We start from the raw sequence: 15,611 nt of genomic DNA, 5'->3' as shown, positions 1-15,611 counted from the left end.
TAATTCTTTTTTTGCCACAAGAAGACTTTAATGAATAAATAATATATAATTTTTATTGCTCTTTAAAGATGCATATAGTCTGACTGCTTTCCCAAATAATTATAGAGACTTAAAATTTCCTCAGCTATGTGATGAAATTTGCTTTGCCCAAACCAGCTCTGTATATTACCTTAAAAAAAAAAAATAAACAGAATGCTTTGCTGGTTTGATAGGAGAAAAATTGTATTTCCCGGCTATTTCAACTTGTACTTTTACTTATTTCTTTTTAGGTTATAGTTATGTGCTAATTGGGGCTTGTTTTTATGGCAAGATTATTTGAACATTTGATGTGCCTACAATTGCTTTTATTTATAAAACACCTGTAATTACTTCAAACAAGAATGTTCGGACTGTCTAAGGCAAACAAATTTCTCACTGATATCTTACTCCTCACATCATACACAAAATTTTAAAAAATTATCCCTATTCATGCTTATTGCATCTTTCTCTCTCTATTCTAACAGATAATGAAAGAACGAAGTTGGACTTTTTATTGCAATTCCTGCTTCCCTGAGTTTGTGTATTTCTTCCCACCTGAGAAGGAGAATTTTATATTTTGATTTGGATTGTATCTTCATTTTTATCTTGTTTTTGTTTTCATCTTAATGATTTTTTGTTGTCAGTAATATCCATGGAGACCAAGTTTATTATAATCTATTCCTCTGAATATTAAATTGGCTTCTTGGATAGGATTTTTGAATACATATTTAAGAAACTGGGCAGAATTTCATAGATAATGATTGGTGGAAAAACTGAGAAAAAGAAAGACCCAAGTTCCAAGAGTTCTCTCATTTCAAACCTTTACCCGAATATTAACTGATGTGGACATCTTTATATTTTTATGATAGTTTCGATTTTATAATATCAGATTGAAAAATCGGTATATGTTTTTGACAGTGAAAAAAGTCAACATACTGAGAGAAAGAATTCAATTAATAGGACATAAATGTAATGATATAGAAAAGCATGTGAAATGAAGGCAGGAGGGTACCATGACAAAGGATGTTTATGCCAAACGTGATTAACATTTTAGAGTCCTTGTGTCCCTGTGGGCTAATCTTAGAATTAAAAGTTCCTGTCTTAATTCTGGTTATATGTCATTTAGTAACTCAGGAATCTGCTTAATGGTTATTTCTAAGGCTTTGAAGACATTAGTAGTAATACAGCATAAAAAGCAATTTTGAAGCTAGATGATTAACTGTTCAGTTAGAGCAATTAAAATCCAGCATGGCCTTCTGATTTACCACTGTCAATTTAAGATTTTTTAAAATTTCATCAGCAGCATACAAAAAGGCAAAATTAATAAATAACATAATTATTGAATATCAAATTTTGACTTTTTGTGAAATAAGGGGTTCTATTTTGTCTGTATTAAAATGAAAAATTCTGTGGACTTTTTAAAAATACTTTATCATCTAATATTTTTCAGCTGAAATTGTCCTTACCTCCTTTTAAATGTAACCATCCTTCCTTTCTCTTGCCTTTTTTTCTCATTCTCTTTGTCCCTTTGTTCCTTACCCTCATTTAAGCACTGTGCTAAGAGCCCTGTTATCACCTAGGAAGAGATGAGAATACAGTATCAGCAGATTTGCCCTAGGATCCTGCGTTGTGACTACATTGTCCTTTCTGTCAACTAGATTAAACCAATAGTTGATTAAATAGTAGAACCGTTGTGTTAGCTATAAAATACAATTATTTTCTTTCAAACCTATATTTGAAATGATCTTAACTAGCACAAAGCTGATGTTATACCCAATACCTTTATTCATGCTTAAATGTAATAAATTTTATTGAACACGTAGCATTTGCCAGCAGCATAGGAATGTCCATACTCCTGTTACTTCTATCTGTCCATTATTCATCTATGTGGTTATCTAGTTGTCACTTATTATTTTATTTTTATAAAAAAGATGAAACAGTTTACAGAGGGCTTACCTTGTGTAGCATGGCTAATGTAAATAAGAACTCAGATTCAAGTTCATGTGTTCTTTTTTTTTCTTTTTCTTTTATTCCAGGTGTACTGTTCTTCCTACAGTGCAGTGGGATGTAAGATTTGCTACAATGATATTCCAATTCATAAGACAATGTGATATAGTAATAGAAACATGGGTTTTAGAATCAAACTTGGATTTAAATCTGGCTGTGCCACTCACAAGCACTGTGACCTTGAGAAAGTTAATTAGTTGCACTGAATCTCAGTGAATTAATCTATAAACTGAAGATAATAATACTTATTATTGTAAAGTGTAAAGTGAATGTAACACAATAGATATTCAGAAAGTATTAACTGATTAATACTTTATTCAGACTTATCCCCAACTATATGTGTCTCAATTTCAACTATAAAGTGGCTTCCCGACTGTGTAGGTTTAAATGTCATGGACAGAATTAAATCCAAATGCCTGGATGCTATTCTTGTTTATAAAACTGCATGATTATTTTTGCCCATGCAAAACCTACCCACCTCCCACTTGTTCAAATCTTACTCTGTCCCTAAGGCCTTGATCAATTGAGGATCTTTGTTCTCTTCTTTTCTTTATCCCCAACTTAGAAGTTACACATTATTTATTTTGATTATTATATTATTTTAAAAATATTTTCATTGTGTATGTCTTTTACCCTTGTCAAAACTCTAATTCATGGTGGATAGAACCCGTTTCTTATATTTTCTTCATAGATCTCTTAGCCCTACCATAGTGTTTGACACCAAGAAAGATGCTACTTATTTAGTAAATTATCACCAAAGGTAACATTTATATACAAGATTATCAGCTGAAAATTTAAATGAATGTGACAGAAATTATTTCCTTGTTGTTGTTTAAGATGGCAAATTTTATGTTAAGCTTTTCTGATTTAAAAATGTCTATATCCAGGCAGAATAATCACATGCAGTTTTGTATAGTAATGTTTATTAAAGCTCTTCTTGTAAGAGTAATAATTAATAAAATAATTGAAATAATTTTTTAAATAACCACTATTTGGCAAAGACATTTTTTGTAAAATAAGGAATGATCTTATTCCAATTAGTTTGAATTCTAAGGGAGGGAAAGTATATGTCAGTATAAAATACCTATGAAACTGTTTTTAAAAACAGACTTTAGTTTTTAAAGCACTTTTAGATTCACAGCAAAACTGAGTGGAAGATACAGAGGATACTTCTCTTTAGAATCCATAGAAATGTATCCATTGCATACTATCTTCACTTAAAATAATAAATTCTGTTATATATGTATGTGCTCAAATATTCTGGATCATGATTCAGCAACACACTTAGTGATTTTTGACAAGTACTTTTATCTTCATTTTTGTTATTATCTTTAGTAAGCACAGATTCTGATCATTATGTAATGCTATTCTAATGAGGACAAAACTAAACCTCAAAATAAAATAAGTTCCTTAGGAACTCTGCCAAAAAATGTTATAGGTGGAGAAATGGTGCTTGATCCACAGTTTAATGTTAATTATAGTAACTACTGGAAAGCTCTATGAGATAAATATGCAAAGCAATATGTAACATTAATATGTTTTATAAGTGGGCTGTATAGACATGGTTCCTGACTCTCTCTCTCTATATATATGTATTTTTATTATTTCATATACATATATTATATGTAATTTTAGACCTATGGCTTTTGCATTGGAAGAAATGAACTCCTGCCTACTCTAACACCCAAACTCTAACACCATCCAGTTGCAGCACCAGTGCTTTCGTTCAGCCCTAGTGCAACCTAATGTGAAAGAAAACAAACAAATAAACAAACAAAAAACCCAACTGTGCTGTTCCCAAGAGAGGCTGGGGCAGGGTAATGTGAAGAGGCATGCCAAGCCATGCCGAGATGTTAGAACCAAAGAGAACAGGAAATATTAGGTTTAGAAGATTGGGTTTTCATCAGAATTCCATCCAAATTCTTACAAGTGGGGAAGAGAAAAGTAGTCATTATCTTTCACATGTACGTGTATGTGTGTGTATGTGTCTGTGTCCTACGCTTATTTACAAAATAAGTCCACAAAATATATGAAAATTCAGACAGAGTTGAATTGGCATGACTTTTTACTTTCTACAAGAAAAGCTTTTAAAAATTAAAAAAACAGTGAAACAAAGGCTATGAGGAAATGATATAAACTAAGAGATAGTTTTGTTTTTCAACGTCCTCATTTTTTTAACGGCCTCAATAGTTAGAAACACATTTAAAAGAAATTTGTTCAGATAAATGTCATTATATAGGTATCTTAAAGATATGTATACAATATATCTTGTCATACTTTTAGTTACTATGACTACTTAAATATTTAATTTCTGTCTTAAAATATTTGTACTCATATTTTTTGGTAATCCAGGATTTTACTGAATATTTTGTTAATTCAAAATATCTCTAGGCTCATCCTATGGATAAAAGTGTTTCTTCATTTCTCTTTATTTTCATTAGCTGAAATGATTTTTGCATACAAAAATAATTTGTACAATATATATTTTTGAGAGCTTTTGTAGTTTTAAAAAAAAATACTAAACCACATTGTAAGCTCCTTGTGGGCAGGACCTGTACTTTATATATCTCTTGTATCTACAGAGCCTAGCACAGTCAGTGCTAAGCACATAAAAATTGCCCAATAAAAACTTGGTGGATAGCCTAAGTGACCAGACTGCAATATATATGAGTGATGCTTAAGACAATTGGGTGATGTCACACTATGGGTAAGGGTGGCATTTAGTTGGTAGTTGATTCTCTATTTACTTTTCCTTTTTGATATGTACTATTTTGGTCAGTCTTCAAATTTGAGTAGTATAAGGAAGTCTCTTTCAGACTTCTTAAAGAAAACAATTATAAATACTTTTTGAATATGGGATGGTTGCTATTAGAAAAAAAATGAGAGAAATATAAGCTTATGTATAAAATATCTTGTTTTATAGCCAGCTATCTAGCTGACTATTTCTTACCTTGGCATGTGAGCTGAATTTTAACTCTACACCTACAGGCAAATGAAGATATTACAGAAGATAGATAGCCTGCAAAATAAAAGGAACATAATATGCATATATGAGGACATGACAAAATATACATTTTACTATTACTTTGAGAAAAAGTATAGTATTTTCATAAATAAGGACATCAGAGCCTTAGTAAGTGATAACAGTCTTTAGTTTAAGTCTTAATGAAAGTTGGTGATTGCTGATTATGGTTTTAATCAAAGTTTATTGATTAACTTATAACTCAGATGGCAAATCTCTTTAAATGCCATGGAATTACATAAAAAATACTTATGGAGCATTCCTTTGAGAAAATAATAAAATGTAAAATTGCAGGTACACATAAAAATCTGAGAACTTAACTACTAAGCAGAAATACGATGGCCCAAGAAGAGTGTAAGAAAATACACACTAAAAAAAACACAATGCTATTAAAAATACAGCATAAAAGCAAAGGGTACTAATAAAAATGAAAAATAAAACAGTGGAATGTAAATTTGTTATAAGAGTGGACAAAGTATAGCTTAGTAGTAGATGCTCTGTGAATACTTACTGCAGGGAGATGCTGCCACTGCTGGTAAACAATAAGAAATAGGTTTTCAAGCAAAATTAGGTAAATGTCAAACTAGAAAAATGTGGGTGGAATGGGGAAAGGGTAGTAATATATTTATTTATTTATTTATTTATTTATTTGCTTCTATTTTTATTATTATGTAATATTTTACATATTTATAGGGTGCATGTGATATTTTGTTGCACACATAGAAGGTGTAATGATCAAGTCAGGGTGTTTGGGGTATCCATCACCTTGAGTATTTATCATTTCTATGTGTAGGAACATTTTAAGTTCCTGTTTCTGATATAAAGACTCAGAAAAAAGTAAAAATAAATAAAAATATTGAATTAATCTCCTTTCTATGTATCTAACCATCCTTTATGGATTTTTTAAAGAGATGGGGTCTTGCTATGTTGCCCAGGCTGGTCTTGAACTTCTGGCCTCAAGCTAGCCTCCTCCTCAGCTTTCTGAGTAGCTGGGATTATAGGAGAGAGCCACTGCACCCAGCTCATCCTTTAAGTTCTATTAATTCTACAAGTATTTCTCAATTTTGCCACTCCATTTTCACTGTCATGGTCTAAATCTAGGCCTCCATCATTTCCCATCTAAATTATCTCAGTAACAGGTGTTCTGCTTCTGATCTTGGGCCCTCCAATAATATTCCATACCTGCTTACAGAGTGATATTTGGTTAATAAAATACAAATCTGTTTGTTTTTTCTTTTCTTGACATCTTTAATATTTTTCCATGACCTTCAAGATAAAGTTAAAACAACTAAATTTAGTACACAGAGCTTTCTACAACCTGGTCTCTGCTGAAGCTCTTCCATATTCATTTTGTTTTTCAGCAATGCCAAACTACTATCTCATGTCCCTGTGCTTTGCACACGCTGTTTCTTCTCTACTGAGTACTCCCTTCTCCTCTTCCGTACGTGACTAACCCTTACTCATCTTTCATGTTTCCACTCAAGTACCACTTCCTCCAGGAAACCTTCTTTCTTGAGAAAACATCTCTCAGTGTTTAGTTTGTTGGTTTATTTGTCCATCTTCTTTGCTAACTAAGGTGAGAACTATGTTTTTCATTTCCGTATCTGGTGTGTCTGCCATGGTGTATGGCACAGAGCTGGTACAGAACAAATCCTTGCTGGTGAAAAAAAGAACAGAAAGAAGATACAACACAATCAACTATGAAAGCAATAATTCTAGATAATTCAAGACCGAAACTATCCTTTTGTTATTTAAAACAGATACTTAGCCACACTTTCTGAATAACCATCCAACTGATGGCTTTCCAGTCACAGACAGAACTGATTTTATATTATACTGGAAGCAGGCAGAGATTCTGTGGAGATAGCAAACAAAACTGAGAATGAGTGCCACAAACTTATCTCACTTTGTAGAGGTTTAAACTCAATCTTGGAAACTCCAAGGAAATATGGCAAATTAAAAATGTTGCTTTCCAACTTGATCCAGCATTTCTTCAAAGGAAGAATAGTGTAGTCTTGTAGAAGGAGCTTAGGCTTTGAAGTTGGACAGCCATGGGTTTGAAATCTGAGTGACACTAGGCAGTTGTGTGATTGAATCTATATTCTATATCTAATCTACTTCTAATCTTGCTTAGCCTCAGTTTCCTTACTTGTAAAATAGAGTAACACCTAACTTGTATTCTTGCTGCAAAAATTGGAGCTAAGGTATGTAAGGTCTTTATTTGTAAGACTGCTATAAATCCCCAAAAGGCAAAGATGGGCCAAAGAAAGCCATTTACAGGATGCCTCAACTTTGAATTTGTAGAAAGAATTTGGATCTGAGAGATAGGAATTCTGTGAACCCTCAAAGCAGCATATGGGCATAATAGGGCCCCAAGCAATTTTACTACAAGCCCTTTGCAAATTTCCAACCATTATTTAAAAAGTTAACTTGAATTATCTTTAGCCAGCTCCTGAACCAATGGGATTTCGTCTACAGGTGGCAGCAAGAATATTCCTGCCCAAAATGAGAAGGTGGTTTTGAAATAAAACTCCCAGAACATAACTCACAAGTAAGTACTTTCAAAGTTAAGAAGAAACAGCCTGAGGCTAGAGCCACCATTAATATTCAAATACAGATGTGTGTTATGTGATAAGAAAGAGCAAGAGAAGCAGAGAGTTACTAAGGAAGCCTACAGCAGGACCTGCTTCAGAGTTCCTCTGGACTACATCATGCTATCAGGGCTGGTTGATACTAAGGGAGACTGTCTCCCAGGGCACCTGGTCATGAAAAAGAGGAGGGTGCTGCATTCAGCCTATACGACCAGAACATTCAAGTTACGGACCTAGTAGCTGTGCCACTCTTAACTTACCACGCAGCTACCGTCATATTGCAAAACCCATTGGTGCTACATGGAAAAACGGCAGATGCTAAAAGGGAACTCATGCACCTTTGGTGTAGCATTTCCCAAACTTGCCTAATCATACTAATTACCCAGGGATTGTTAAAATAGAAAATCCCGTTCCCTTTCCTGGAGGTTGAGTCAGAGAGTTGAGCATAAGGCTGAGGATTTTATGTTACTTTAAGTAAGCTCCTCCCGGGTGATTCTTCTCAGCAGGCAGGTTTGCCCAGATTGATGTAGTCCAGTGGTATATGAAGTATTGTCCCTAGATCAGCAGCATCAGTGCCACCTGGGAACTTGTTAGAATGCAAATGCTTGGGCTTACTCCACACCTACTGAATCAAACACTCTGGGGTAGGGGCAGAGAAGGGGCAGCAATCTGTGTTTTAGAAGTCCTCTGGTGGTCCTCATCCACACAAAAATTTGAGATCTGCATTTGTCAAATGTGGCCCAGAGAGCTAGAATTTGGGAGCATAGCTGCAGATTAGGAAATTCTCTTAGTCCAAATTCTCCCAAGACTAAAAAGGGCTTGACTTAAATCCAGGAGCTGACTGCTGCTCTTCCTTTAACAGCACTATCTCCTTTTCTATTTCCTAAGAAGTTTACTTTTGTGGTTCCCTTTTAATTTCCCAGCTGATCAAGCTCACTCCCCTCTCTCCTTACTGATAGCAAAGATTCTTTGTTTTTTATTTTCCTACTTGAATTTCTCCTGCTTCTTTGCTCCTGCCTTAATGATATTGGCTGAATGCCCAACTGGCTTTGACTATTTATCGTTGAAACTTACACTTCTGTCAAAATGCCTTTCAATACTAAGTATATCCAGAGATCTGCTCTAATATTTTTTTAAAGGAAAGTTTTAGAAGATAACAAACTATCTTGCCCCCTTATCAAGCCTGACCTTTTTATTTTATTTTATTTTATTTATCTTGGAAGTCCAAGGCAATGCTTAAAGATATTATCCATTTTTTAAATGGCCATCATTTGAAGGCTAAGTCCTGGGATCACTGATATGCAACTATTCCCACAGGAGCAGAGATAATAAAGCAATCAGTAATTAACCAGTGAGATAATTTGCTGGCATAGCAGTGAATAAGGTATATTAGTATTAGTTTCTTAGGAATAAGGTATATTAGTATTAGTTTCTTAGGGCTGCCATAACAGAATACCACCCAGCCACCCAACCAGGCCTGGGTGGTTTTAAACAACAGAAATATATTGTCTGACATTTCTGGAGGCTGGAAGTCTAAGTTCAAGGTGTTGGCAGGGTTGTTTCTTCCATGGACTGGGAGGGAGTCTCTGTTCCATGCCTTTCTTCTAGCTTTTGGCAGTTTATTGGCAAGATTTTGAATTCTTTGGGTTGCGTTGCCTCATCTCTGCCATCATGCTCACATAGTGTTCTCCTTGAGTACCTGTATGTGTCCAAATTTCCCCTTTTTATGAGGATGCCAGTCATATTATAATTAGGTAAAGATGAGGCCTGCCCTACCTCATCTTAACTAATTGTATCTTCAATAATCTTATTTTAAAATAAGGTCACATTGTGAGGTACTGGGAGTTAGGACTTCAACACATTAATTTTGGAGGGGATGAAAAATTTGGAGGAAACCAAATCTAAACTCAAAATCATAAAGATCTGACCCGATGTTACCTGTGGGATTTAATGGGTTTAGGAACTAAATAAAAATCTTAATGACATGTCAGTCCTGGCTACAATTAAGAAATCTATAAAGCGCTGCTTAAAGAAATTGAAGAGGACACAAATAAATTGAAAGATATCCCATGTGCATGGATTGGAATAGTTGATATTGTTAAAATGTCCATAACACACATAGCAATCTATAGATTCAATCCCTATCAAAATACCAATGAATTCTTCACAGAAATAGAATAAAATTAGAATAAAATAGAATAAGATCCTAATAGAAAAAATAGAATAAGATCCTATTTTTTCTATAGAAAAAATAGAATAAGATCCTAAAATTCATATGTAACCACATTAGATGCCAAATAGCCAACACAATCCTGAGCAAAAAGGATAAAGTTTGAGACATTATACTACCTGACTTCAAAGTATACTACAAAGCTGTAGTAACCAACACAGCATGAATCTGGCATAAAAACAGATACATAGACCAATGGAACAGAATAGAGAACCCAGAAATAAATCCACGCATTTATAGCCAAGTGCCAAGAACACACATGGGAGATAGGACATTCTTTTCAATAAATGCTAGGAAAACTGAATATCCACATGCAGAAGAATAAAACTAGACTTATATCTTACCATATACAAAAATCAACTCTAAATGGATTAAAGATTTAAATGGAAAACCGTAAACTGTGGAACTACTAGAATAAAAGGGAAAATGATTCATGAAATTGGATTGGCCAAGGATTTTTTTTAATAAGACATCAAAAGCACTGGCAAGGCCGGGCGCTGTGGCTCACGCCTGTAATCCTAGCTCTTGGGAGGCCGAGGTGGGCGGATTGCTCAAGGTCAGGAGTTCAAAACCAGCCTGAGCAAGAGCGAGACCCCGTCTCTACTATAAATAGAAAGAAATTAATTGGCCAACTGATATATATATATAAAATTAGCCGGGCATGGTGGCGCATGCCTGTAATCCCAGCTACTCGGGAGGCTGAGGCAGAAGGATCACTCAAGCCCAGGAGTTTGAGGTTGCTGTGAGCTAGGCTGACGCCACGGCACTCACTCTAGCCTGGACAACAAAGTGAGACTCTGTCTCAAAAAAAAAAAAAAAAAAGCACTGGCAAAAAAATCAAAATAGACAAATGGGATTATATCAAATTAAAAGGCTGCTACACAGCAAAGGAAACAATAAGTGAAGTAAAAGACAACCTCCAGAATAAGAGAAAGTATTTTTAAACTATGCATCTGACAAGGGGTTAATATACAGATTACATAAGGAACTCCAACAACTCAATAGCAAAAACACAAATAGTTCAACTAAAAAATGGGCAAAAAACCTGAATAGGAAATGAAATTAGTATGTTGAAGACACATCTGAATACCCATGTTTATTGCAACACTATTTACAATAGCAAAGATATGGAATCAACCTAAATGATCATCTACAGATGAATGCATTAAAAAATGTGATACACACACACACAGACACACATGATGGAATACTATTTAGCCATAAAACAGAGTACAACCCTGTCATTTGAGGCAATGTGGATAAACCTTAAGGATACTACATTACGTAAAACAAACCAGGCACAGAAAGAAAGACACTGCATGATCGCACTCATATGTGGAATCTAAAAAAGTTGATTTCATGGAAGTAGAGAGTAGAGTAGTGGTTACTAGAGGCTGGGGGTGGGGGGCAGGGATACCAGGCAAGGTTGGTCAATGGGTCCAAAGTTACAGTTCGAAGAATAAGTTTTACTGTTCTATTACACGGTAGGGTGACTATAGCAAATAACAATGTTGTCTATACTGCATGACAGCTTAGAACAGAAGAGTTTTGAATGTTGTCACCACAAAGAAATGTTAAATGTTTAACATGATGGATATGTTAATTACCCCAATTTGGTCATTAAACTACATATATATGCATTGAATCATCACATTGAACCCCATAAATATGTAAAATGATTGTGTCAGTTATAAATTTAAAAATTAAATTAAAAAAAAGACAATTCAAAAGTGATGGTATTTCTGACCCTGAATTATTTGGAAGTTTTCCTGTAAAAAAAAAAAAATAGTACAAAGTTCATAAAGCACATAGTGGACAAGATATTTGTGTTGTTTGTGTCAGATTTTAAATGATCAAATTGGATTAAAGTCAAATTGCTCTGTTGGAGAAGATGAAAGTTTGTAGGAATCCCTGTACTTATGTTATCAAGTCAGGTTGATTTCACTACTTTAAATACTCAGATTTCTTCCTGGTAGTTTCTAAATTAGAGCAACATACTCATCTAGAGGTTGAAGTTTGAAGAAAAATCAGATGCTTCCCATTTAAAAGACGATGAGTAAGGATTTGCAACATCCTTTGGACAAGGGAGCATTCAAACAGGTGGATGACACTATTACTGAGCACAGAGGGGAATGGTGGCCCCACTGTTGCCTTCTTGAATCAGACTTGCTTACTTGGGGATTTTAATTTACAATTATGGACCTGTACACAGACAAACCTTCAGAAGAATGTAACAAACACATCAAACAGTTGTATTTCAGTTGTTACAGTTGTACTGTAACAAACAGTTGTACTTCTACTTTATTCATTAATAAAAGCCTCCTCTCAAGGGCGCAGTCAACTGCCTCTGCTAGTCTCTTTGATTTCAGAGTCTAGTTGTTGGCACCAATTCATCTTGGTGCCCTAGAGGCCTCTAAAGCCTGTACATGATCACCCAGAACAGTGTTCAGTTGGTTTCTAAAGTGCATATTATTAGTCTGATCCTGACCTTTCGGTTGTGCCAATAAAATTCCATTGACTGCACTTTTTGATTTCATCACTGTATTTATGTACTCCCAGCCCACTTTTTAAAGCAAAAATAGTGGTTGAAAAGACATGTACTTGTGTTCTAGGAAGTGATGCAACTGTTTTTTGGAAAAATAATGAAACTTTAAGCATATTTCTGCAGTTCTTTTTGTATCAACACTTCTCACTGTGTTTTCCCAGACAGGGGTATTTACCAAACACTCAGCTGATACTAATCTGGTACACAGCTGAACAAATAATTTTCTTAAAGCAGTTCCCCAATAAATGCTTACAATTATAATATCTTTCTATATACTAATGATTATAGAAATAGAGAGCCACTTAACAACACTTACCGTGTCCTGCCATGATTTCACATTTCACTCAGACTCCAAGACTATATTATATAAGAAACTAACCCTTGCTCACAGTGGAGATAGCTGCCCAAGCCTGTGGAGGCTCTCTTCTCTGGTGAGGATGGAAATAGCTACTTGAGATGCCATGGACACAGCCAAAGTCCAACTATGATCAAAGTCCAACTACCCCCCTAGACGGGGTGTTGGGAAATTTCTTTGTCTTCCAGGTTTATATTAAATATCTTGTGGTGGTCTAAAAAAAAAAAACCATGTTATTGTACATAATGATGAGATTAATGGCCCTAAAATGTATTTATGTAACAATTGCAACCTTGAATAAATGCTAAAATGAAATAGAACTGAAAGTCTCTCAAGCAAGAAGTGCTGCTTTAGGAACTAATGGCCAATTTCTAGTGATATTATCAGATTTGTTATAAAAAATGTTTTGTATTTCCTGTATCTCTACTGAGGAAAGAGGACAAAGGCAGAGTAACTCCAAGTGCTTCCAATCTCTCTAACAGAACAATATCAGATCATTCGGAGAAGAAACATGTCTCCACCTGATTTCAATATTGTTTTTCTGACTAGGCATTTTTTCCTTCTCTCCTTTCCTCATTCCTCCTCTCCCTCCTTCCTCTCTTCTCAATTATTTCAAATAATAAATGAATGAAATCCACTTGACGGTACATTACTTGGGAATAAATCAGGTTATCTCTAGAATTATGAGAATCTATATAATGCAAAAGGAAAAGAGAAGTAACATTTTAAAAAATTTACCATCTATAGTTTCTTTATATCCACTATCTCATATAATAGTCACTGCCTTTCTACGAGATTGTTACTATAAACTTCCATTTCAGAGATAAGAAGTTTCGCCCCATTTCTAAGATAGGGCTTAATTAACTTGCTTTCCCAAGGTCTATAGTTTTATACAGTGGAGTTAGAATTCAAACCCAGATTCGTCTGGCTACAAATCCTGGATTTTCACTGTGACTTTCAAGGTATTTCCAATGTTTAAAACGGGCTGAGATAGGATGCTCGAAATTATGTTAGCCATAAGAAAGCAATTTCAATTTTTTAAAGAAATGATGAAATTTAGAAACTTAGCATCCTCCTCTATTTCTTTCTCTCATTCTTCATATAGGTGGAGATGAAAATTATCTGAAACTGTGGGTATTATTCTTAGCCAGAAAACATAACTATAAACAATGCCTCACCTTAATTTTATCTTTAAGAGCATATTTGTACCTTCTTTCTTAAACTCTGATATGTCTTTTTTCCTCTTTTTTTAGTTATTTGATATATATAGAAAACAGAATTTCATATTCCCAATTATATGACTACAAAAAGACATCTGTAGTCTATGATAGCAAAATTCTGTCAAGAAATGATATTGAATTTGCTTTTCCAGGTAGAGAAAACTCTAATAATGGAAAGGAAAAAGGATATTAGACTTGAAATCAGAGGTACTGGCTTTGGATATAAACTCTTCTGCTTATCATCTATGTGAATTTGGGTGAATGATTTAAGAGCTTTAAGCTTTAATTCCACTCTCTGTGACAAAGATCTTAATGCCCTTTTGCAGGATTGCTGTGAGGATTAAAATAAGGATGCTATGCTAAGACTCCATACATTTTTAAGAGTAGACATCCAGCACTAGTACTGCCAGTCCCTCCTCCTGAGCCCGTGGAAGATCTTGCCAAACTATCATGCTATTCTTTCCAGCAGATCTGGACAACCTTGTAAAAGGAAGCCTCATAAAAGTCTTTTCTAGAGACTTCCCCAGGAGACCTACCCAGCTTAGTGGACCTAACAATCAAGACAAATCCTCTTGGCCATACTGGGCTCGAATGAAATGCATCCCGTTGACTTTTTCCTCGTAAGGCCTAAAGTAGTGAGTTGGAGCCTTGGGCCTTTAACTTAGTTCCTGTTAAAATACAGCTATTTTAATGAGCGATTTCTATATTCTTTCCTGGGGGCAGCTTTCGATGGAGAAGTGGGGGCAGGGCAGAGAAAGCATCAGGGTACTCAGAGGTGACAGAAAGGCTTGCTCGTGACTAGGAGGAGGTTGGCAGGGGGAGAAGAGAGGGCTGGAAGGGCTGTAGGACAAGGTTTCCTATTTCTGCAGTCTCTTCAGACTCAGCCTCGCCTATGTGCATGTATCAAGATTTTTAGTCTATTTACCACGACCCTTCACAAAAATAGCTGTTCTCATTGAACATCATCTATGGTTTGGCATCCCGCTAGGCACTTCACGTATTAAATTATAGCAAACTTATGCTGTTTTCTCTTTTTCACAAAGGAGAAAAAGAAGGTTCAGAGAGCAAGTAAGGTGCAAAGAAGTATTAAAACCAGGTCCATTTGAACTGAGACCACCTCACCTTCTGTCAATTATCCTGTTTGTCATATTTCCTTAACTTGAAAATTTGTATTTTCCTTCCTATCGAGAATGTGAAGGAAACTGTACCAGGCAATCAGATTAGGTTACACAGCGGCAGCAGCAGCAGCAGCAAGAACAGCAACAACAAACCCCCAAACCTTTGTGTTTTAAAATGTTCCAAGTTCTTTTGCCCTCATGTTGCATGCGTGCTGGAAATCTGGTGGGAGAACCTGAGAGCACGTCTCCCTCATCGGGACACAGGCTAAAAAGGTGCCAAACGTAATTAGCCTCTGCAACACAGAGAAGGGGAAAATTGTATAGCAGTTCTTAAATCCTTTCAGAGAAAATATGCCATGCCAACTTAAGGAAGTACAGTCCACCTCCACCTCTGCAGACGGTGGTTTCCTGCAAATACCCAGATCCCGGGAGGCTCAAGTCTCTGATACAAAATGGCATAGTATTGCATACAACCTCTGCACATCCTCCTGTCCACGTTAAATCA

The 15,611-nt window shown here is 35.2% G+C and overlaps 1 protein-coding gene across 1 annotated transcript in view; it reads left to right on the top strand.

Annotated features, from left to right (window-relative positions):
* Positions 1–13,971, top strand: part of PTGER3 (prostaglandin E receptor 3) — a 104,904-nt gene extending 90,933 nt beyond the window's left edge. Inside the window, exon 4 of the mRNA XM_012787957.3 lies at positions 504–13,971. Coding sequence (XP_012643411.1) covers positions 504–507 — 4 coding nt within the window. The 3' untranslated portion in view covers positions 508–13,971. The remainder of the gene's footprint in view (positions 1–503) is intronic.
* Positions 13,972–15,611: the final 1,640 nt, after the last annotated feature.

This window comes from Microcebus murinus, chromosome 2 (assembly GCF_040939455.1).
Source record: "Microcebus murinus isolate Inina chromosome 2, M.murinus_Inina_mat1.0, whole genome shotgun sequence".
NCBI classification, from domain to species: Eukaryota; Metazoa; Chordata; class Mammalia; order Primates; family Cheirogaleidae; genus Microcebus; species Microcebus murinus.
The sequence above is the reverse complement of the archived record's forward strand: the minus strand, read 5'-3'. Positions and strand labels throughout refer to the sequence as shown.